This window comes from Cheilinus undulatus, linkage group 21 (genome assembly GCF_018320785.1).
Source record: "Cheilinus undulatus linkage group 21, ASM1832078v1, whole genome shotgun sequence".
Classification (NCBI taxonomy): Eukaryota; Metazoa; Chordata; class Actinopteri; order Labriformes; family Labridae; genus Cheilinus; species Cheilinus undulatus.
In genome coordinates, this window is record NC_054885.1 from 41,262,196 (window position 1) to 41,284,439 (window position 22,244).

The window sequence follows — 22,244 nt, forward strand, 5'->3', positions numbered from 1 at the left end:
AAAACAGGCATGATTCTGTGCTGAAATCACTGCATGGGCTCAGGAACATTCCAGAAATCATCGTCTGTCAACACAGTTGGCCGTGCCATCCACCAATGACAGTTAAAGCTGGATCATGGAGAGAAGAAGCCATATGTGACCAGGATCCAGTCTTCTCTGGACCAAAGCTCATTTAACATGGACTGAGGAAACATGGAAAACTGTTCTGTGGTCAGAGGAAACATGGAAAACTGTTCTGTGGTCAGAGGAAACATGGAAAACTGTTCTGTGGTCAGAGGAAAGCACAGAGTCCGTGTCCTGTGGACTACAGAGGAGAGGGAGCATCCAGCTGGTTCTCCTGGCTCAGGTCTAAAGCCTGCATCTCTGATGGGATGGGGTTGCATTAGTGCCTATGGCGTGGGCAGCTCTAACATCTGGAAAGGAACTATCAATGCTGAGAAGTAGAGAGAGACTGTAGAGACACATATGCTCCCATCCAGACATCTCTGTCAGAAAAGGCCTTGACTGTTTAGTAAGACCATGCTAAACCACATACCACATCCATCACAACAGCATGGCTTCACAGGAGAAGAGTCCAGGTCCTGAACTGGTCTGCCTGCAGTCCAGACCTTTAACCAATAGAAAAGGAAGAAGACCCAGGACTTTTGAGCAGCTAGAATCCTCCATCAGACAAGAATGGGGCAACATTCCTCTCCCATCAGCTGGTCTCCTCACTTCCCAGACATTTACAGACTGTTGTTAGGAGATACTACACACTGGTAAACACAGCGTCCCATCTTTTTTGGAATCAGGGTTGTACTGTTCTGATAAAGTGGTTCAGAATGTCTAAAGGCTCCGTATCATTGGGGTGTTTCATTGCATGTTTAGAGATCCTCAGATTTTAATGGCATGTAATCATAGAATCAAACTTTATAGACTCTACCAACAGAAACTCTAGGAGGGACTCATGGCCATCAGCCTCAAAAAGGAACACGTCATTCAGTTTAAAGGCTGATAGTCTGATAGGAGGTTGATCTGTGTGAAGGATCTAGTGTCTGTGTGTTCAGCTGTCCTCTCACTGACAGCTCCAGCTGCTCACCGTCTAATGTTTAGAGCATGCAGCTGGTGCTAAATCTGTCTAAAACTTAGACCCGCTGTATGTGGAGCATCAGCTGTTTGGAGGTTCACAAATACCAGATACTGGTGTCCTCAGGAGGTAGTGTACATTTTACTGGAGCTGTAGAGAAACACACAGATTAAACACTCCTACAAAAAAACATGTGCAGTGATGCAGCTATGAAAGGAAGGAACTCAGCTCACAAAGGTTTAGCGTTTATTGCAGGCTTGTACTGGACCTTATCAGAACACACAGGCGTGCATGACAGCATCCACCTGTTCAACATTGTTTACATGATACATTTTAATAAGTGAGACATATTTACAGTCAGATCACGCACTTCCAGAAGATCACAGAGAGCAGAGACGAGGTGGGCCGTGAAATCATAAAAACATGAGATCATAAAAATGGATGTAGAGCAAAATGGTGGTGGGTGGGGGGGGGGGTGGGGGGGGGTAAAAGTCTGCCCTCAGGCGGAGGAGTGCAGCGCTCCCGTCTCTCTGTCCTCACGGTCTTCCTCGTCCATTTTACGGCCATGTTTCCGGAAGTATTTGTAGCGCTGGACGTACAGCTTCACCAGGTTGCTCACTTTGACCGGGTTGATCTCTCCGGTGCGACTGTGGCAGATCTGAGGGGAGAAAAGAGGACAACATGTTAGTTTACATTTATTTAAGAGCTGTATGAGACGGCGTACCTGTGACTACAGCTAAAACACTGAGGGCCTGTTCACATTAGCACTGGTCTGTTTCACATCAGTAGAACCTCTCTGCATGCATTCTCTCCTGTAAAGCAGTGGTTCTCAACGTTGGGGTCGGGACCCCATTGGGGGTTGCCAGACACTGAGAGGGGGTCTCCAGATGCCTTAAAGAAACTAGGAATATTATTAAATTTACACTGTTGCCACTTTACACCAATTTTACCAGATTTCTACGTGTTGTTGTCACTTTTTTCCACCAACTTAAACACTTTTTGCACTTAAAAAACATTTTTTGTCAATTTCAAACCCTTTCCACCACTTTTTTTCTGCCTGTTTTTGCCACTTCTAAGCTAAATCAATAAAATACAATACAATACAAGAACTTTATTTATCCCTGAAGGGGAATCGAATCGTCTGGGATTCTCATCTGTTTACTTTAGAATTATACAGTGTAATAGCTGATGGTATGAAAGATTTTCTAAATCTTTCTGTCCTGCAGCGCAGGGATAGGAGCCGTCCACCACTGTTGTTTCTTTGCTCACTGAGGGAGATATGAAGTGGATGATTCATGTTTCTCAGAATGGCCTCCACTTTGAAATCATGCCACTCTTTGCCTATTGTTGGCTCTGTTGACCCATTATTGCCACTATTAACCCTGCTTTACCACTTTTACGCCACATTTCACATTTTAATATGCAAATTTTTGCCTATTTCTGCCTCAGCTAACCCTTTGTGCCAGTTTATATCAATATTTCATCCCATTTCACCAAATTTCCACCCATTTTTGCTACTTTTATGCCATGTCAGCCACCTTTTTAATCCCCTTTTACCACTTACTATGAGTGTTTTTGCCACTTTAACCCATTTTTGCCATTTTTCATCATTTTTTTTTGCCACTTTTATCTAATTTTTGTAACTTCAAACCCATTTCTGCTACTTTTAAACTCCAATTTTACCACCTTTCCCAGCATTTTTTGCCATCATTAACTAATTTGAGCTGTTCTTAATGTATTTTAATTCTGTTTTAAACAAAAGGATTTACATTTTTAAGAGGGCTGCTAACTGCAGCAATGAACTAGAAAGCACTCAGTGAGCGCAGACCTCCCTCATCAGCCCTATCTCCCAATAGTGAAGAATCCTTTAAAAACATTCCTGGATCCAGACGGTGATCCGGATCACTCCCAAAATGTAGTTCGCCAATTACTCCCTTCCCGGTGGGGTGGAGACACAGTGAGGAAAAGCATTGGCTTCGCTACGTGTGGAAGTCAGGTCAGAGGGTGAATATTCCTCTATTCCTCCCAGCATTGTGAGTATTCTTGCTACAATTCGCTGTTTTTCTCTCTGTTACACTCCAACTTGTCTCCTTGACCAGGCATGAGTCTTTCAAACTCTATAAACTCCAAAACTTTGAATAAGTTACTCATGACTGCCATCTCTTGGTGTAAAGTGGTAACAGCGCAGCCCTATCTCCCAATAGTACAGGATCCTTAAAAAATTCTTGGATCCAGACGGTGATCCGGATCAGTCCCAAAATCTAATCAGTTCTTCCTTATGCCATTTCTGAAATTTCCTGAAAATCCGTCCATGATTTTTTAAATTATGTTGCTAACAAACAAACTAACAAACAAACAAACCCACCGGATCACATAACCTCCTTGGCGGAGGTAATTTAAAATACTTTTGATTTTGATGTGGTTATTATTGTGGTTAAATATAAAACACCACAGCTTAACTTCACAATGGACCATGATTCTGATGGCCCCCAGTTTGGCTGCCCCCCCTCAATCTACGGCCTTGTCTCCACATGACTGTTCTATAATGTTCATGACTGTGTTCAACCACCTTCAGGTACAGTGGGGGTCCCTGGTCTGGTATTTTGGGGGTCATGGGCTATAAAGGTTGAGAACCCCTGCTATGAAGTAGACCGCCCACTGCTAGATTAAATCTACTTCCTGTGTGACTGGATGTGTGCTGCTGCTAACCTTGTGCACAGCTTTCCTCAGGATGTCTTTGTATTCGTCCTTGTTGATGTCTTTGCGTTGATAGTATGGTTTGATGGCCAGCTTCACCTCCTCCACCGCTCGCTCCTGAGTGTGCAGCTTCTTCAGATACTGGGAAATACAGGAAACACAGCTGGTCAATCCACAGTCCACATATAGACACATCAATCCATGCAGGGATTTAACAGACAGCTACAACGCTGAGAGGTACACAGCACTCATGAGGCACTGTAATTAAACAGCTCTATTACAGAACCTTTATTGTAAACAGCTTTATGTAAAGAGAGGCAGTATTTACAGAGTTAATGCAAACTCTAAACCTCCTCTAGAAAACCTTTAAACAGCTCTGATTCCTTTAAGACAGAATATTCAGACAGGTACGAGTCAGGAGGATCCACTGACCTTATCGGGGTCTTTGCTCTCGTTGTCCCACCCTGAGTCTCCAGAACTTCCCACAGGTAACATTGGAGGCGGAGTCTGTGCACACCCTCCGCCCATGGACGTGTGCAGGAGAGAGGGTGGAGTCTTGGTGCAGCCGACCAATGGGAGGGAGCTGTGCAGGATGAACTGGGCTGGGCTCAGGCCAGGAGGCGGAGGCAGAGAGGGAGGGGGCGGGATCTGCGAGGAGGCAGAGGATGCTGAGGAGGGCGGGGCATGCTGCTGGGATTGGTTCTGATTGGCCTGTGAGAGGATCTGAAAGACAGAGGAGGGAACACAATTGGATCGTCAAAATCAACAGGAGAGTCACTGGATTTAGTTTCAGAAGGTGACAGCGGCTCAGTAGGTAACCTGGCGTGATGTCAGTTAGACTAGCGTCCAGTTGTTGCGTGTAGAGTTTAAAGGCCGGCTCAGACTACACGATCTTTTTGGTCATTCACGACAGAATCATGTCAGGCTGTAAAACAAGATCTTGTCCCGTCTTGGCCGACAGCCTGGCCACACTACAGCAGTGATCCTGACCGCTCGCCGTATGCTGACATCACCACTGTCTCCGTGACTGAGTGTGAGTTCACAGGTTGACGAGGGGGCGGGTCAAAGAGTGTCAATCACTCTACATCAGAAGAGCTCTGTGTGATTGTAGCGTCTTTTGATCATAATAAAGGGAAATAAGAAACAACTATGGATTAGATTATGAATAATAAGGATGGATGTATCAAGAGGAGGACGATATGGACTGGCTCTCCTTCAGACAGGACTTAAGCTATGCATGTGATAACGTGAATAAAATAAATTTATATAGCTTTAGGAAATAAAAGGGGATAAAAAATGGTAAATCTTGTAAATGATGATGACGAGGATGTTTGTAGATGTCAAGATTCACGTCGTTAACATCAGGTCAGGGTGTCAAACTAGACGACGATGAACGAAAAATTCTGACATGCTAGTCTTGGCAAACCGTGGTCGTGGGGCGTCTTGGATTAATTATGTCACACTACAAGAGTGTGAAGAGAAAATCGGGCCCAAGTTTTGAAGATGAGCTGTGATGTTGCAGTCGCGCTAAAATCAGAATTTGCGTAGTCAGAGCCGGCCTTTAGTTGCATGAAGATAAAGAATGAACCTTTTATAACTGCAGCGAAACTCACTAAAAGTTTGATCCTCATTCAGAGAGTAGAAAGTGGATCTGAAGATAATGACAGAGCTGCAGTCTTAACTCTTACTCTAACACATCAGTATAAATCTAAAGAGTCCTACAGTGAAACCAGAGCAAACTCCAGGCTGACACACGTCTACATTCAGAGTATCTCTCTCGCTCACCTGGCTGGTGGCCTGAATGAACTCCTGTGCTTTGGCTCTGCTGGCCATGTTTGCCTCCTCCATCTTGAAGAGCAGAGCGGTCACTGAGGGGGAAAGCACAGACAGAAACATGTAAATAACAGCTCAGACACAGCCACATGAGAACATCCAGGAGGGCTGGGAGCATCTTTGATTGTCTAGTAATATAAATGCTCACACAGTCAGTATTTCTTAAAGACACGGCAACCAAAAAAGGTCAAAATTAGTGAGTTTGTTGTCTTTAAATCCAAACATTTGCAGACAAACTCAGTGTGCAGGAATCTGCCTGATGCATTTATTCTTCTCCTACATGCCTGTCTGATAAAGCTCTCAGAGTGGATCTTTCCTCTACTTTAATAAAGAAATGGGGTCCTGTTCTGGTAACACCCTCTTTCTCCTTAGGTGATGCTGATTGGTTCAGCCATTCTCTGTCCAGGAACACGTGCATCAGCTTGAAGTTTGTAAGATGGACCTAGGAGACTTATTTTTAAAATCATCAGTATCATAGTCAGCTAAAGTTTGACTCAAACATCGATATCTGCCCTGATGTTCACACTTAGTTCATCTGTAAAAATAAGATCATACAGTTTTAATCCAGGGGCATGAAAAAGTACCTACAAGTGGAACATCTGGAACCTGGAGCTCAGATAGACTCAGTCTTATTTCCTCTTAAAGGTTTTATTTCTATTTAAAATTTGAACAAAAGTTTTGTACGCTTTCTTTGGAGTCAAAGTTAAGCGCTGGTCTTTCCCAGCTGCTCAAACATAAAAGAGCCACAGGATGAGATCACACTCAGGTTTGAGGCTGTTTCTGATTTAATAAACCAATCATAATCAATCAGATAATAAATTAAAGCCTCCCTAATGTTGTGGATGTCTCTGATTGTCCTGATCGATCAGTAATCGATCAGATTTAACTCTGAGGTGTGTCTGTAATGTGGTGGATGTTTTCTGGTCACATGACTAAGCCTCTCTGTATACAAGGACACTCACATGCCAGGACTCCTCCGGTGGTACAGTCCACACCGGTCTGCAGGCTCCAGGGCAGGGCAGGGGCTGCAGGAGGGGGAGGAGGAGGGGGAGGTTTGGTGGCAGAGGAGGAGGAGACGGAGGAGGAGGGGTCAGAGGAGGACAGAGGCAGGGACAGAGAGGACGAGCACGGAGGAGACGACACAGATTTGGGCGTATCGTCTGGAGGCGGGGGCTTAGTGGGCGTCGACACGCCAATGCCGAGACCGCCTCCCTGAGGAGCTGATAGGCTGGAGGGGCTGGACGCCGGGAGGGCGGGGCTGGTCTGGGTGGGACAATCCTCTGCTAGGAAGGAAGGATCCGGAGTCTTACAGCTGCTGTCCACCGTCTGAGAGTCAGGGGAGGAGTCTCTGGTGTCCCTCAGAGCCGCCATGACGGGGGGAGGCGTGTGAGGGGGGGAGGAGGACGGGGGGAGCACGCTGGTGGAGGAGGAGGAGGAGGAGGATGAGGAGGAGCAGGCTGCAGGACCTGCTGGACCAGGATGTGGGCTCACTGACTTGTTTACATCTCCAACAGCTGACTGACCATCCAGGGAAGCCCCGCCCCATCCTTCAGAGGAGGCTTTTGATTGGCTGCTGTCTCCAGCTGTCAGTCCTGCAAGATAAGGCAAGGTTACTCACAGAGAGCCAATTATTCACAAAAGAGTTAGACCGAGGTCAGTTGACACGCTCTAAGCATAAATATGGCGGCCCTGGAATCTGACGGGTCTAACCGTGTAGAGCATCATAGCGAACGCCAATCAACGCCACATCTGAGACACCTCACAGCCTCCTGACACTGAGTCAGGGTAGCGTCGGGGCTTAGCGCTCTGTCATTCCACTGACTGACAGGAGCATAGAGAGGAAGCAGAGGAAACAGGAGAGTAAACTGATATTTATACTGGTATTAACATCACTGGGACCACAGGCTTCATTAAACACACCTCTCAAACATGGCTACCACCTGTACTGCACCTGGCTTGTACCTGACCTGTCCGTCTGCAGCAGGTGACATGCTCATCATTCAGTCAGCAGTGTCTGCACACGTTTAGTGAGGCAAACACACACGCACATCTTCCTCTTCATCATCATCACACCCAAGGTTATCAAAGTTAACTAAAAATAACTAAATAACTAAAACTAAAAATCCTTTCAGTAAACTGAAACTCAATAAAAACTAAGCTTTACAAATAAAACGAAAACTAACTAAAACTGTGTTGTCTGCTTACAAAACTGATAAAATGAAATAGAATTAGGGACAAAATCTCCTTAGTTTTAGTCTCTGACACTAGAATACTGACTGACATGAACACCCGAGCCTGGAGAGAGTAAAATGTCTGGATTTGGTTGAAGAGAACTTCACACAGTGGTAGTTTTAGGTCTTGAGTGGTATACAAACACTAAAGTTGAAAAATTAAAGAGACTTTTTAGGTTTTTCCCCCAAACAGTATCCCACATTGCCAAAGAAAAAAACTGAAACTAATGAAAACTAACTATATAAAAATGCAATTTCAGCTGAAATTGCGTGGGGATACTGAGAGCTGAACTGTGGAAGAACTGCTGAAATTAGCTGAAAAAGCAAAAAATAGCTGACAATAGCATAAAATGCCATAAAAGTAGCTGAAAATGGCATTCAGTAGCTAAAAATGGATAAAAATAGCTGAAAGTAGCCCAACATTAGCTGAAAATAGCATAAAATAGCTGAAACTGGAATTCAATGGCTGGTAAAGCATAGAAAAGATTGGTTCAGAAGCCCCCACTGAGAACTTCAGGATAGAAATGTATGTTAGTGCAGGTGGACAGCTGTAGGGGTGTCAGTCACGCTTTGAAGCTCACTGTGTGAAAACCACTGATCCTTTTGACCTGAAATCTTTTTTGTGAGCAAGAGGAGACGTGTGGCTACACTTTGTTGTTCATTAGTGGGGATGCTGAGCCTCCGCACTATTGATGTTCGCGTCGGCCATTTTGTTTCTAATTATTCTTCTTCGGCGCCGGCTATCTCCTCCTTCATACTTTGTCGTATTGACACCCTTTAAACTTTAAAACATTCAGTTTCTATATCATTCAACTGTCTTTTGTCATTTCTAACTTAGATTTTTTTTTAAATATTTAACTTTGTTTAAAAATGTTAAACAGATGGCAAAATTTGACAAATCTGCACTTTTTCTAACTCTTCATAAGTCTGGCATTTCTTGGGCTATTTTCACTTTTCTACTATCATACTATTATGCTCCTTTCAGCTGTATCTAATACTCTTTTATACTATTATATATAGCTATTTCAAGGCTACTTTCAGCTATTCCTAAGTTATTTTCAGCTATTTTCTGCAGTTCTTCCACAATTCAGCTCTCAGCATCCCCACACAATTTCAGCTGAAAATTGCAATTTTGATCTAAAACTGTGGACCAAATATTTTCTTCAGGAGAGCAGTTTGTTTGGAAAGTTCTGCCTCTATTTTAAAAATGATCAAAGTTAGAAAAGAGAAAAGTCATAGCAGTCGAATGACGAAGAAACTGAAGTTGAAACAGTGTTGATACAACAAAGTATTCAGGAGGAGATAGCCAGCAAAGAAGAAGAAGAAAACAAATTAAAAAACAAAATGGCCGACACGAATATCAATATTGAAAACTAAACTAAAACAAAGCATTTCCGCAAAATAAAACTGAACTTAACTAACAAACCAGCAGTAAGAACTAATTAAAACTAAACTGAAATTTAAAACAAAATGTAAAAACTTAATAGAAATTAAAACTAATGAAAAATCCCAAACTATCATAACCTTGAACCAGTGAAGAAAATAGCATTAGAAAGCTCTTAGTGCAGATCCATCTTCATGGAGCACATGTGACACGCATGTCGCACTGTTCAGCCCTGATGGAGGATGAATAAATTAACCTCAGTCTTTAGAAACAGACGAGGACTAAAGGAGCGGGAGAAAGGAGGATGGAAATGTTGGTGAGGACTAACATAATGACTAACTGCTGTTTCCTCTGGCGTTACTCTAGCTGAACATTCACAACCTTTGGACAGACAGAGTATGGTTTTACAGTTTTCTCTCTAGGTGTCGTCTGTGATTGGTCGGGCAAATCTGAGCACTTATCTTCGTCTGTAATCTGACATGGTTACCGCGGTAACAGACAGAGATCCTGGTGTCTGACCTGGTCATTGAGGAGCTAAATTATAAACTTTTCAAACATTAGGAGCATTAAAGACATTCCCACCTGCAGCACCGCTTTTGTCTCTGGTCTTCTTGCCCAGGCGACGGCGCCGTTTGGTGGCCAGGGAGGATGATGGCGAGGAGGCGGAGGAAGACGTGGAGGTGATGGAGCTGGGTTTGGTCTTCTTGTTTTTGAGTCCAGCTGGAGAGGTCAGAGAGGACGGAGGCGGAGGAGCCAGAGCGCCCCTCTTCCCCAACGCCAGCTCCTTCCCCCGGCCGCTCAGCGACAGCGGCTCAGAGCACGGTTTGAGGAACGGCGAGCGGCTCTCGTTGTCCCTGCAGAACACCACGGCGATGGAGCCGCCCACCACGGAGCTCCCTGAGCCCGACCCCCCTCCTCCAGGTCCCAGCAGGTCCATGGGGAGCTTCCCCGAGCCGACAGCGCCCCCAGTGGTGCTGCTTACGCCGTCACGCACCAACACAGACACTTTGGACTGAAGCTTCCCTTTACGACTGGCCCCGCCCTCTTTTTTAGATTTCCCAGAACGGCCCAGCTCCTTCCGGCCTCCTTTCTCCCTCTCTTTGTCTTTTCCCACCTTCCGGGCTCTCTTGGCGGTGGGACCAGATGAAGAGGCGGAGCCTGAGGTCACCATCATGGAGGAGAGGCATTTGTTTTTGGTTCTTGTGGAGACAGAGTCATTCAGGCCCGTTTTCTTAAAAGACTTCTTCTTCTGATGGCGTCCGCTTTTGGGGGTCTGTTTAGTTTTTGGGGAGGGGACAGGGGGCTCTGGAGGGAGGACAGCAGGGGGCGTGTCCTCTAAAGACGGGTAGTCAGAGTCTAAGGCCTCGCCATCCAAAGACAGGACGTCAATCTCCAGTTTGTCTGAGTAATGATCCGACTCGTAGCTATGGTACCGCGGCGGAGACAAAGACGGCGAGCGGCTGTGGCCGCTCCCACGATCGTCCACCTCGCCGGCTGAGTGCCACTTCCTCTTCTTCTTCCTCTTGTGCGGTTTGTCCGAGTCCTGCGGCGGGTGGCAGGGGGATGACGGGGTGAGTCTGGGGGAGCCGGGCACGGTGGTAGTGGTGGTGGTGGTGGTGACGGTGATGGTGCGTTTGATGGCAAACAGATCCGAGCCGTTCAGGTCCTGGATGGACGGGGGGACGACAGGTCGACCATCCCGTCGCCGTTCCCTGTCCCTCTGCCGGTCCCTCTCCCTGTCTCTGTCTCTGCTCCGCCTCTTGGACCTCTTAGACCGGCCTCGGTCTCTGCTGCTGGACCGCCTCCTCCGCTGATCTCTGTCCTTCTTCCTGGAGCTCGAGTCTCTGTCCCGGTCGTCTCTGTCTCTGTCGTCCCGGTCTCGGTCATCTCGTCGTCGACTGTGTGTTCGGCTGTGCTCTCTCTCTCTCTCCCGGTCTCTATCTCGCCCTCTGTCTCTCTCCCGCTCTCTCTCTTTGTCTCGATCTCTCGTCCTGTCCCTGTCCCTGTCCCTGTCCCTGTCTCTGTCCCGGTCCCTGTGTCTGTCTTCTGAGCGTCTGCCGTGTCCCACCCTCCCTGACGAGGCATCCCGGCTGCCGTGGCGTCTCTTCTTCCTCTTCCTGCTGCTGCTCCTGCTGCTCCGCCTCCCTTTGGCGTCCTTCTTGTGTCTTTCATCCTTCTCTTTGCTCCTGTCTCTTCCTCCGTCTTTGTCCTTCCGTCTCTTTTTCCTCCTCTCCTCCTTCTCTCCTGCCTTCCTGTCCTTACTCTTCTGCGCGTCGCGCTCCTTGGAGCTCTTAGACGACTTGCTGGTCTTGGCGTTTTGCTCGGTGGGAGGAGTGATGGGTGAGGAGGGAGCAGAGGCAGGAGGAGGTGGCGTGTGAGGAGAGAGGGGTGAGGTAGGAGGAAAGGAGAGATATCTTTCCTTCCGTCTGCTGACCAGCTTCCTCCTCAGATCCTCCACTCCTACGACAGGCTCTTCCTCTGGCTCCGCCTCCCAGGTTCCTTCCGTCCTCACGGACACAAAGCCGTCGCCGTCGAGGACACGTAAGATCCGCTCCGGTTTGGAGCCAAAGAAGGAGACGGCAGGAGAGTTGAGGGGGAGGACGTCTCCTGCTGCTCTCTTGGTGCCTCCGTCTCTGTCGGCGACCCCAACGATCTCCCCCTCCTCTATCTCAGAGTGCTCAGACTCCGCCCCCTCCCTCTGCTCCCCTGATTTAGAGGTGCTGCAGTCGACCCGCCTCCTCAGGTGGAGCGGTGAGGTTGGACGGGGGCTGGTCAAAGTGTCTGTGGAGTCTGGAGGTTCTTTGTCTTTTTCCTCCTCCTCTTCTTCCTCTCTCTCTGCGTCTATCTGCTCCACTTTCACTTCCTCTTCTTCACCGCCGCCGCCGTTGCCATCATCGGTGTCTGACGCCGGTGAGCCAGTGGGCTCAAAGGGGTCGTATTTCTCGCCCTCCTCTTCCTCCTTGGCCCCCTCCGTGGGACTGAAAGGATCGTACATCTCCGTCTTTCTCTCCTCCATCTCGCCGTTGGCGGGCTGAGCCAGCGTCTGGAGGAGAGCGTCAGAGCAGGAGGTGCTGGGTGGAGGGGGGGACTCGGGCTGCACTGCTATAGGAGCAGAGGTGGAGGAGACCCGGGGCACCTCCAGACCCTGAGACGGACCCTTCACATGGTTCTGATAGACAGATGTGTTGACGCAGAGAGAGGAGGAGGTAGACATGGGTGAGGACGAAGGAGACGAAGGAGAAGACACTGATAAGGATGGAGAGCAGGGAGGAGGACTCCTGGGCACCTCTCTGACTCCACCCGGGGGGGACGACGGGGCAGCCGGCCTCCTCTTGAAGCCTGAAGATTGAGTCAAGTCCATGAGACGGGAAATCTGCTGCTGCAGGAGTCAGACGGAGAAGGATGGAGATCCACGATGGAGAAACGAATCTGTGAGAGGAAGAGAAAGATTCAGAGATAAACTGATCAGTTTAATAAAAGGCTTTATCTGGATCAATAACATGATCAGTTACATGAATGATTAGAGCAACATAGTCTACCTTAATAAGATCATTTTCTGTCTTACATTTACAGAAATTCACTGAGCAAGGTACGATGATTTTCAAACAAGATAGGGGACGAGACACTATCTTCCTTACTCTAATATTGTGTTAAAATAACTTTTTCTTTATTTGGTTATAGATGAGTTCAGTACTGAATTAACTACATTAAAAACATTAAAACTGGACCTAATGCCCTGTGAAATGATTGTCAACAAGAACCACTTACAGTAATTTATTAAGACTGAAAGAAATGGCGGTAGATTTCAGGAAGAATCCCACCGCCGTTTCCCCATGGCTGATAAACAGACTGTGACTAGAGTGAACCAGGATAAATACGCTGGAACTGTTGTGGCTGACAAGCTGAGCTTCAAGCTTCAGGTGGGTAAAAAGACTGTTTTTATTGCAAGCTTCATAATTTTAATGTGGACAGTATTTTCATGAATTTATTCCTCTGTGTTCTTACGGTCTGGTATTTGTTGTTATGAACCGCTTCATTAAAAAACAGGAACTTTCTGCTGGGCTCGGTCAAAAAGACTAAATTAACTCTGCAATCAAAAGTGACCCAAATCTGGGTTTTTTTCTGTTTTTTATGTGACTCATATCTGACTTTTCTCTGACAGCATGAACAGCACAAGACTGGATCTGAACTTTTCATACCAGATTTGTGAAACTTTCATTCGTGTTTCTAAATCAGATTCTTTTCTGATCTTTGTGAATTTGACTAGAGTGTGACCAGACGGAGAAAAAAAATAAGATGTGAGAAAAAGAAGGTCAGAATCCAGCATTAAGGCCTGCAGTGTGAACGTAGCCTTAGAGACCTGACTTATTCAAACTCCGAAGTGGTAAAAAAGCCCAGGTGGTCCTGGATGAAGCATCCACTTCTTGAGGGATTCTTGCTACTCCACACAGATATACACCTCTGATATGTAAAACAAGCAGACAGAAAAATCAGCTCATTCTGACTGCCATCAGCCTTTAGTGTAATATTTATTCATCTGCTATATTCATTCTGCCATCATTGTTATGAGTCTGACCTTTTTCTATGTACAGTTCTGTGAAAGCCCCCCCCCCCCCCCTTGATTTCTTAGGAAGGTTCACCACTGTTTACAGTTTTCTCCATTGGTGGATAATGGCTCTCACCACTACCATGGTTGTCCCAGAGCTTTAGAAATGTCTCTGTAGCCCTCAGACTGATGGAGGTCAGAGACTTTGTCCCTCGTCTGTTCTCTTTAGATGGTTCCATGATGTGTTAGAGATCTTTAGTCTACTTCACTGTCAGACAGGTTCTGTTTAAGGGTTTCTGGATCCAGCAGGTCTGACAGTGATCAGGTCAGGGTGTGGATAGTCAAACTGAACTCAGCTTTACAAAAAAAATATGTGTTTAATGTGGTTAATTCATGGTTTAACATGGAAGCAAGGACATTCAGTGTCAGATATGTTTGGATGGCTTCAGCCTTAATTAATAAAATCGTCATTTAAACACTGATGTTTGTATTTACTCAGGTTATCTCTAATTTAAACACTGATGTTTGTATTTACTCAGGTTATCTCTGATTTAAACACTGATGTTTGTATTTACTCAGGTTATCTCTGATTTAAACACTGATGTTTGTATTTACTCAGGTTATCTCTAATTTAAACACTGATGTTTGTATTTACTCAGGTTATCTCTGTCTAATTTAAACACTGATGTTTGTATTTACTCAGGTTATCTCTAATTTAAACACTGATGTTTGTATTTACTCAGGTTATCTCTGATTTAAACACTGATGTTTGTATTTACTCAGGTTATCTCTGATTTAAACACTGATGTTTGTATTTACTCAGGTTATCTCTGATTTAAACACTGATGTTTGTATTTACTCAGGTTATCTCTAATTTAAACACTGATGTTTGTATTTACTCAGGTTATCTCTGTCTGATTTAAACACTGATGTTTGTATTTACTCAGGTTATCTCTGATTTAAACACTGATGTTTGTATTTACTCAGGTTATCTCTAATTTAAACACTGATGTTTGTATTTACTCAGGTTATCTCTGATTTAAACACTGATGTTTGTATTTACTCAGGTTATCTCTAATTTAAACACTGATGTTTGTATTTACTCAGGTTATCTCTGTCTAATTTAAACACTGATGTTTGTATTTACTCAGGTTATCTCTAATTTAAACACTGATGTTTGTATTTACTCAGGTTATCTCTGTCTGATTTAAACACTGATGTTTGTATTTACTCAGGTTATCTCTGTCTGATTTAAACACTGATGTTTGTATTTACTCAGGTTATCTCTGATTTAAACACTGATGTTTGTATTTACTCAGGTTATCTCTGATTTAAACACTGATGTTTGTATTTACTCAGGTTATCTCTGTCTAATTTAAACACTGATGTTTGTATTTACTCAGGTTATCTCTGTCTGATTTAAACACTGATGTTTGTATTTACTCAGGTTATCTCTAATTTAAACACTGATGTTTGTATTTACTCAGGTTATCTCTGTCTAATTTAAACACTGATGTTTGTATTTACTCAGGTTATCTCTAATTTAAACACTGATGTTTGTATTTACTCAGGTTATCTCTGATTTAAACACTGATGTTTGTATTTACTCAGGTTATCTCTGTCTGATTTAAACACTGATGTTTGTATTTACTCAGGTTATCTCTAATTTAAACACTGATGTTTGTATTTACTCAGGTTATCTCTGATTTAAACACTGATGTTTGTATTTACTCAGGTTATCTCTGTCTAATTTAAACACTGATGTTTGTATTTACTCAGGTTATCTCTGTCTGATTTAAACACTGATGTTTGTATTTACTCAGGTTATCTCTAATTTAAACACTGATGTTTGTATTTACTCAGGTTATCTCTGTATAATTTAAACACTGATGTTTGTATTTACTCAGGTTATCTCTGTCTGATTTAAACACTGATGTTTGTATTTACTCAGGTTATCTCTGATTTAAACACTGATGTTTGTATTTACTCAGGTTATCTCTGTCTGATTTAAACACTGATGTTTGTATTTACTCAGGTTATCTCTGATTTAAACACTGATGTTTGTATTTACTCAGGTTATCTCTGATTTAAACACTGATGTTTGTATTTACTCAGGTTATCTCTGATTTAAACACTGATGTTTGTATTTACTCAGGTTATCTCTAATTTAAACACTGATGTTTGTATTTACTCAGGTTATCTCTGATTTAAACACTGATGTTTGTATTTACTCAGGTTATCTCTAATTTAAACACTGATGTTTGTATTTACTCAGGTTATCTCTGTCTAATTTAAACACTGATGTTTGTATTTACTCAGGTTATCTCTGTCTGATTTAAACACTGATGTTTGTATTTACTCAGGTTATCTCTGTCTGATTTAAACACTGATGTTTGTATTTACTCAGGTTATCTCTGTCTGATTTAAACACTGATGTTTGTATTTACTCAGGTTATCTCTGTCTAATTTAAACACTGATGTTTGTATTTACTCAGGTTATCTCTGTCTAATTTAAACACTGATGTTTGTATTTACTCAGGTTATCTCTGTCTAATTTAAACACTGATGTTTGTATTTACTCAGGTTATCTCTGTCTGATTTAAACACTGATGTTTGTATTTACTCAGGTTATCTCTAATTTAAACACTGATGTTTGTATTTACTCAGGTTATCTCTGTCTGATTTAAACACTGATGTTTGTATTTACTCAGGTTATCTCTGATTTAAACACTGATGTTTGTATTTACTCAGGTTATCTCTGTCTAATTTAAACACTGATGTTTGTATTTACTCAGGTTATCTCTGTCTGATTTAAACACTGATGTTTGTATTTACTCAGGTTATCTCTGTCTGATTTAAACACTGATGTTTGTATTTACTCAGGTTATCTCTAATTTAAACACTGATGTTTGTATTTACTCAGGTTATCTCTGTCTAATTTAAACACTGATGTTTGTATTTACTCAGGTTATCTCTAATTTAAACACTGATGTTTGTATTTACTCAGGTTATCTCTAATTTAAACACTGATGTTTGTATTTACTCAGGTTATCTCTAATTTAAACACTGATGTTTGTATTTACTCAGGTTATCTCTGTCAAATTTTAACACTGATGTTTGTATTAACTCAGGTTATCTCTGTCTAATTTAAACACTGATGTTTGTATTTACTCAGGTTATCTCTGTCTAATTTAAACACTGATGTTTGTATTTACTCAGGTTATCTCTAATTTAAACACTGATGTTTGTATTTACTCAGGTTATCTCTGTCTAATTTAAACACTGATGTTTGTATTTACTCAGGTTATCTCTGTCTAATTTAAACACTGATGTTTGTATTAACTCAGGTTATCTCTGTCTAATTCAAACACTGATGTTTGTATTAACTCAGGTTATCTCTGTCTAATTTAAACACTGATGTTTGTATTTACTCAGGTTATCTCTGTCTAATTTAAACACTGATGTTTGTATTTACTCAGGTTATCTCTAATTTAAACACTGATGTTTGTATTTACTCAGGTTATCTCTGTCTGGTTTAAACACTGATGTTTGTATTTACTCAGGTTATCTCTAATTTAAACACTGATGTTTGTATTTACTCAGGTTATCTCTGTCTGATACTAAAACCAGTTTGATGATGTGAAACATACAGAAGAGACAAATATGGAAAAATCAAAGCCAGTGAAGAGGACAATACTTTCTCACAGTTCTGTATTCCTACAGTTTGTTAAATGGTTGGTGTGGTTCTGCTCCCTGTGATGTTAACAGTATAATAAAGACAAAGATAGGATGATATGGTGATGGACCAAAAGTTAATCTGAGTTTGTTTCACATTAAAATAATCCTGATAAAACTCAGGATCACTGAGGTGATGTTTGGTCTATGATGACCAGCCCTAGACTTTAGTATGATCTCAGATGTTTGATATTCATACTAATATCAATAATCTACAGATAGATCCTTCTGTTACTGAGACTAAAGCAGACCATGGATGAAGACTAGACCAGGTCTGGGTTAGATAGATCCTTCTGTTACTGAGACTAAAGCAGACCATGGATGAAGACTAGACCAGGTCTGGGTTAGATAGATCCTTCTGTTACTGAGACTAAAGCAGACTAGACCAGGTCTGGGTTAGATAGACCCTTCTGTTACTGAGACTAAAGCAGACCATGGATGAAGACTAGACCAGGTCTGGGTTAGATAGATCCTTCTGTTACTGAGACTAAAGCAGACCATGGATGAAGACTAGACCAGGTCTGGGTTAGATAGATCCTTCTGTTACTGAGACTAAAGCAGACTAGACCAGGTCTGGGTTAGATAGATCCTTCTGTTACTGAGACTAAAGCAGACTAGACCAGGTCTGGGTTAGATAGATCCTTCTGTTACTGAGACTAAAGCAGACTAGACCAGGTCTGGGTCCTCCTCCTGAACAGGGTCCCTGAGTCTCTGTCTAGACTTTAGACCAGTATCTATCTGTGTGTTGATGCTGATTCTGTGTTTCTCTCTGAATCTTCACTGTTAGAGAATAAAACACTGGTTTATATCAGAAAGCCTCTGTCTGTGATGGTGTTAGCTACATACAGGCTCTGTGAGCTACACTGATGCTACAGGATCTACATATTTATCACAACCCTTTAATAAAACTGATTGTAAGTTACCTTCGTTGATAACAGCCCAGCTTTATGTCATTTTATATCTTAAATCCAGAAACTAAAGGCGAGCAGCCTCTGATAGGATGTGTCGGCAAAGCTAGCCAGCTAGCTGCTAGCTGAGTTAGCTCACTGTAGCTAGGTAGCTAAAGAAGCTAGAGTAGCAGAGAGAGGAGGATTTACCTTCAGATGATCAAATCTAAGTCCAGGACCAAACCATCCGTCCACCGTGGTCTGATTCTCCCTGTAGAGCTTCAGAATAGCCGTTAAATCCCGGGATAAAGTCCCTTTTACCGCTCAGAACCGCAGCGGCAGACCCATTCCATCAATGGCAGCCATCTTCCTTCAACACAGACCGGACCGCAAAGGATCATGGGGGATGGAGTTTACTGCCGTCACAGCGCCGCCCCTCTTCATTTCAACTTTATTCACTTTTAAACTATTACAGGTTCAGAGCGGAAAATTTAAAAAATGAGAAATTAATCTAGAAATGCGACATTTATCATCAAATTTTTGCACTTCTGAGTTTTTTAATGTTTGTTCTGACGGTCCCTGCTTTCACTGATGTGGATGAGACCCCCAACATAACTGGTTTTTAAAAATTAAAAATTTTAATCACGGTTAATCTCAGGATTTTTTTAGTCCTGATTAATCGCGCCCTCTTTATCCCATTCTAAAAGTCCTAACCCTTCCTGTTTGGATGCAGAGCTGCTGTTAGAGGCAGACTGAAGGTCAGAATACGAAGTTAGCCACAGAAACAGGAGCTGATGATGGACTGACAGTAAAATAAGTCAACAGTAGAGAGATTAATGTTCAGTAAGGTTCAGACGGCTTCTGTCTCGTCTCTGAGCTGTCTGTGAGTTTCTAAACTGAAATGAGACGTTCAGGAGCAGAGGACTGATTTTACATCGCTGTGGCTGCAGGGAGACTCAACGGTGACTTGACCAAAGTCTGCTGAAGGCAAAAATAAAGCAATGCGATTAATCTCAACTGAAAGGGTTAGTGCACTAATTGTGGATGGTAGTTAATCATGATTAATCTTAACCACCCTGATTATTAAACCCTCAGAGGATACTTATATTCTTCAAGTTTAAACAGGGAATCTCCACAGTGACTCTGTGAAGATCTTTATTACAGAAATAAACTCCTTATCAACAGAACAACGCTCTGACTGAAGGTTTCCATAACAAACAGATTTATGGGAAATACGAACTCCTCTCCTTCCACTTGTGTCTGAGTAAACTTCCCCCTTTAACACTGGTATTACAACATTAACCACTGTTCCTAATCACGTCCTTCTGTGGAGGAATATTGGGAACTTAGCTTCAGCCAAGCTCGGTGCTGAAAGTCGAGAGTTAAAGCCGTCTGTGGTGTAAAACTCCATGGTGACTCTGGGAGTTGTAAACGTGTTTAAAGACATGCTATAATGAACATACTGAAGGTTTCTAACCCTCCTGCTCTGTCTAAGCGTAGCGTCTCCTCTTTAAGTTGGTGGAGTCTGCTCTTCATTAATAACTCTCCCACAAACAGAGAGCTCTCTGTGTCAGAGACTGACTCTGGTATTATTACAATCATATGACTGATTTTGTTTTCTTAATTCTACCTCCAGGAGAGAGCGAGTCGTACCGTCCCTCACCTGTACCATGGAGAGAGACACTCCCTCCTCTGACCACGGCCACTCACCTATCTTTCTCAGTATAGACCTCCTGAATATGTGTTAGTGTTGATGTAGATGGTGAGGGATATATTTCCATGTGTCTAAGGTGGGGCCAGATGAAAATGGAAGTGAACCAGTGCAACATATCCTGCTTATCCTGTCTGAGGTCATGGGAATAACAGATATTAGAAACCAGGAAATGACTGTTAGGTCAGTTTACATTTTAACAGAGAAAAATGAAAATCAAAATAAAGTTGGTTTTATTTTCCAAGGTGAAAGACAGATCTGCAAAAACTGATTTCCCTCTATAAAAGAAAGTAGAATTTAGGGCTCATTCTCATTCACCTACACTCAGCACCCCTCAGGACAAAGAGAAAACAGAAATTTAGAAATGTCTGCAGGATGATTAAAAATAAAAACTGAAATCTCACGCTGACATCAGAACTCACGGCCTTCACTGTAAATCTAGCCCAGGTTCCTCCATGGCTCTGGTCTTTGCTGAGACGTTTGACTGGAGTCCACCTGTGCTAGATTAACCTGATTGGACATGATTCTAAAGCCCCGCCCCCCTCTATAGGAGGCCTCACAGCTGAAAGGTCCTTCTCCTGATGGTGACCAGGTCTAGGAGAGTCCTGGTTGGTCCAGAATTCTGGAGGCCACTGTTCTCTCTGAACCTTCAGAGCAGCAGAAATATTTCTGTAGTCTTCCCCAGATCTTTGCCTGTCAACAATCCTGTCTCTGCAGCTCCTCTGACCTTTGACCCTTGGTTTCTGCTCTGACATCATGAGAGAGAGGAGACCAAGAACCTGACGGTCAGTCTGACTGAGCTCCAGAGATCCTGGAGGGGATGGGACAAAGATCCAGAAGGACGACCATCACTGCAGCCTCCTCATTTATAAACATCAGGATTCATGCTAAAAGTGTACGTAGGCCAAAACATAATCTGATTTATAAAGCCGTGCGTGCGCACACTTCCAAGCACTTTCCCTTTATGAATCACAGTCCACCTGGAAGATTGCGCAGGTGCATTCACCTCACTCCCCGCCCTCTACACACCCACATTTACCATGAACGCACCTCAGGAATGTTTCTGCATATAGATGAGCTGCTGATGCTCGTTCAAGACTGCAGAGACCGCTGTAGATAGTGTGAGAGCCACAGAGCGGTCAGCAGGCTGTTCCCTACGCTGCTGCATCAGGATGAATGAGTCATGTTGACCCAGGCCACCGGGCCACTGGATTTGTCAAAACCATGTTTGAGGTAAAATCATTTGCACATTGACTAAATGCAGATTTTTGTCGGTTCACATAGACAACGTGAGTGCAGTCAATTGCACCGATTACATTTGGGGAAACCGGACATTGCTGCTAATTGCCTTTTAATGTTGGCCTGTTCACCCACAGCGTAAGGAAACCTGTATGGACTGGTCATGTTAATAATGCCATCCAGATCAGCTGGCATCAGTGTGCTGAGGGATGGCTGCCATATCCCAGACCTAAGGACAGAATCTAACTGTTTTATATCAGACCTAAAGGGGCTTTAGACAGAAAATGTTAAATTATACATTGTTAATCATATCAAACACAGACCTGTCAGCTAATTCCTGCTGGAAGGAGCCAGAAACCCCAGAGTGGTCAGCACCTGTATGCACCAGGATGGCACGGTTCCAGTGGGTGGTTCTGTCTAATACTGGGCCCAGTTCAGCACATAGATCCACTGCTCTAGGGAATCTAGATCGGCTTATTAGCCAGTCATCATCATGGACCAGGAAATCTTGGTGGTCCCTAAAGTCTCTCTCCATCCTGATCCTACCATCTGCGTGATCTTCCAGTGCCAGCGCATCCATAGCGCAGCATTACGCAGGAGTGTCACCACACTATTTAAATGCTTACTCAGCAATTAGACTGATTGCTCCACACCTTGTCACAATTAATACTAATCAATCAGTGCTATCACCACTCTGTATCAGTGAAGATGACAGTATGATATATGAACATTATGCATACAGTAGTGGGCCTGACGGCTCACTAAAGGAACACATCTAGAACTCTGCTGTTGATGATTACGGGTCTGTAAGTCTGGTATGTGATGACATTAAATTATCACATGAAACTGGTTTCAATTCACCACCTCACCATCTGGGCCGCAGGTTTCCCTCGTCTCCAAAATGTTCGTGCGCAG

The 22,244-nt window shown here is 43.4% G+C and overlaps 1 protein-coding gene across 1 annotated transcript; it reads right to left on the bottom strand.

Moving 5' to 3' along the window:
- Window positions 1-1,531: 1,531 nt before the first annotated feature.
- On the bottom strand, window positions 1,532-18,783 carry scaf1 (SR-related CTD-associated factor 1). The gene is made up of 7 exons (XM_041816728.1): window positions 18,590-18,783; window positions 9,794-12,640; window positions 6,559-7,188; window positions 5,549-5,631; window positions 4,196-4,486; window positions 3,776-3,904; window positions 1,532-1,724 (listed from the first exon to the last, which is right to left on the bottom strand). The coding sequence occupies exons 2-7, from the start codon at window positions 12,570-12,572 to the stop codon at window positions 1,566-1,568; spliced, it is 4,071 nt and encodes a 1,356-aa protein (XP_041672662.1). The 5' UTR covers window positions 12,573-12,640; window positions 18,590-18,783; the 3' UTR covers window positions 1,532-1,565.
- Between the last annotated feature and the right edge of the window lie 3,461 nt (window positions 18,784-22,244).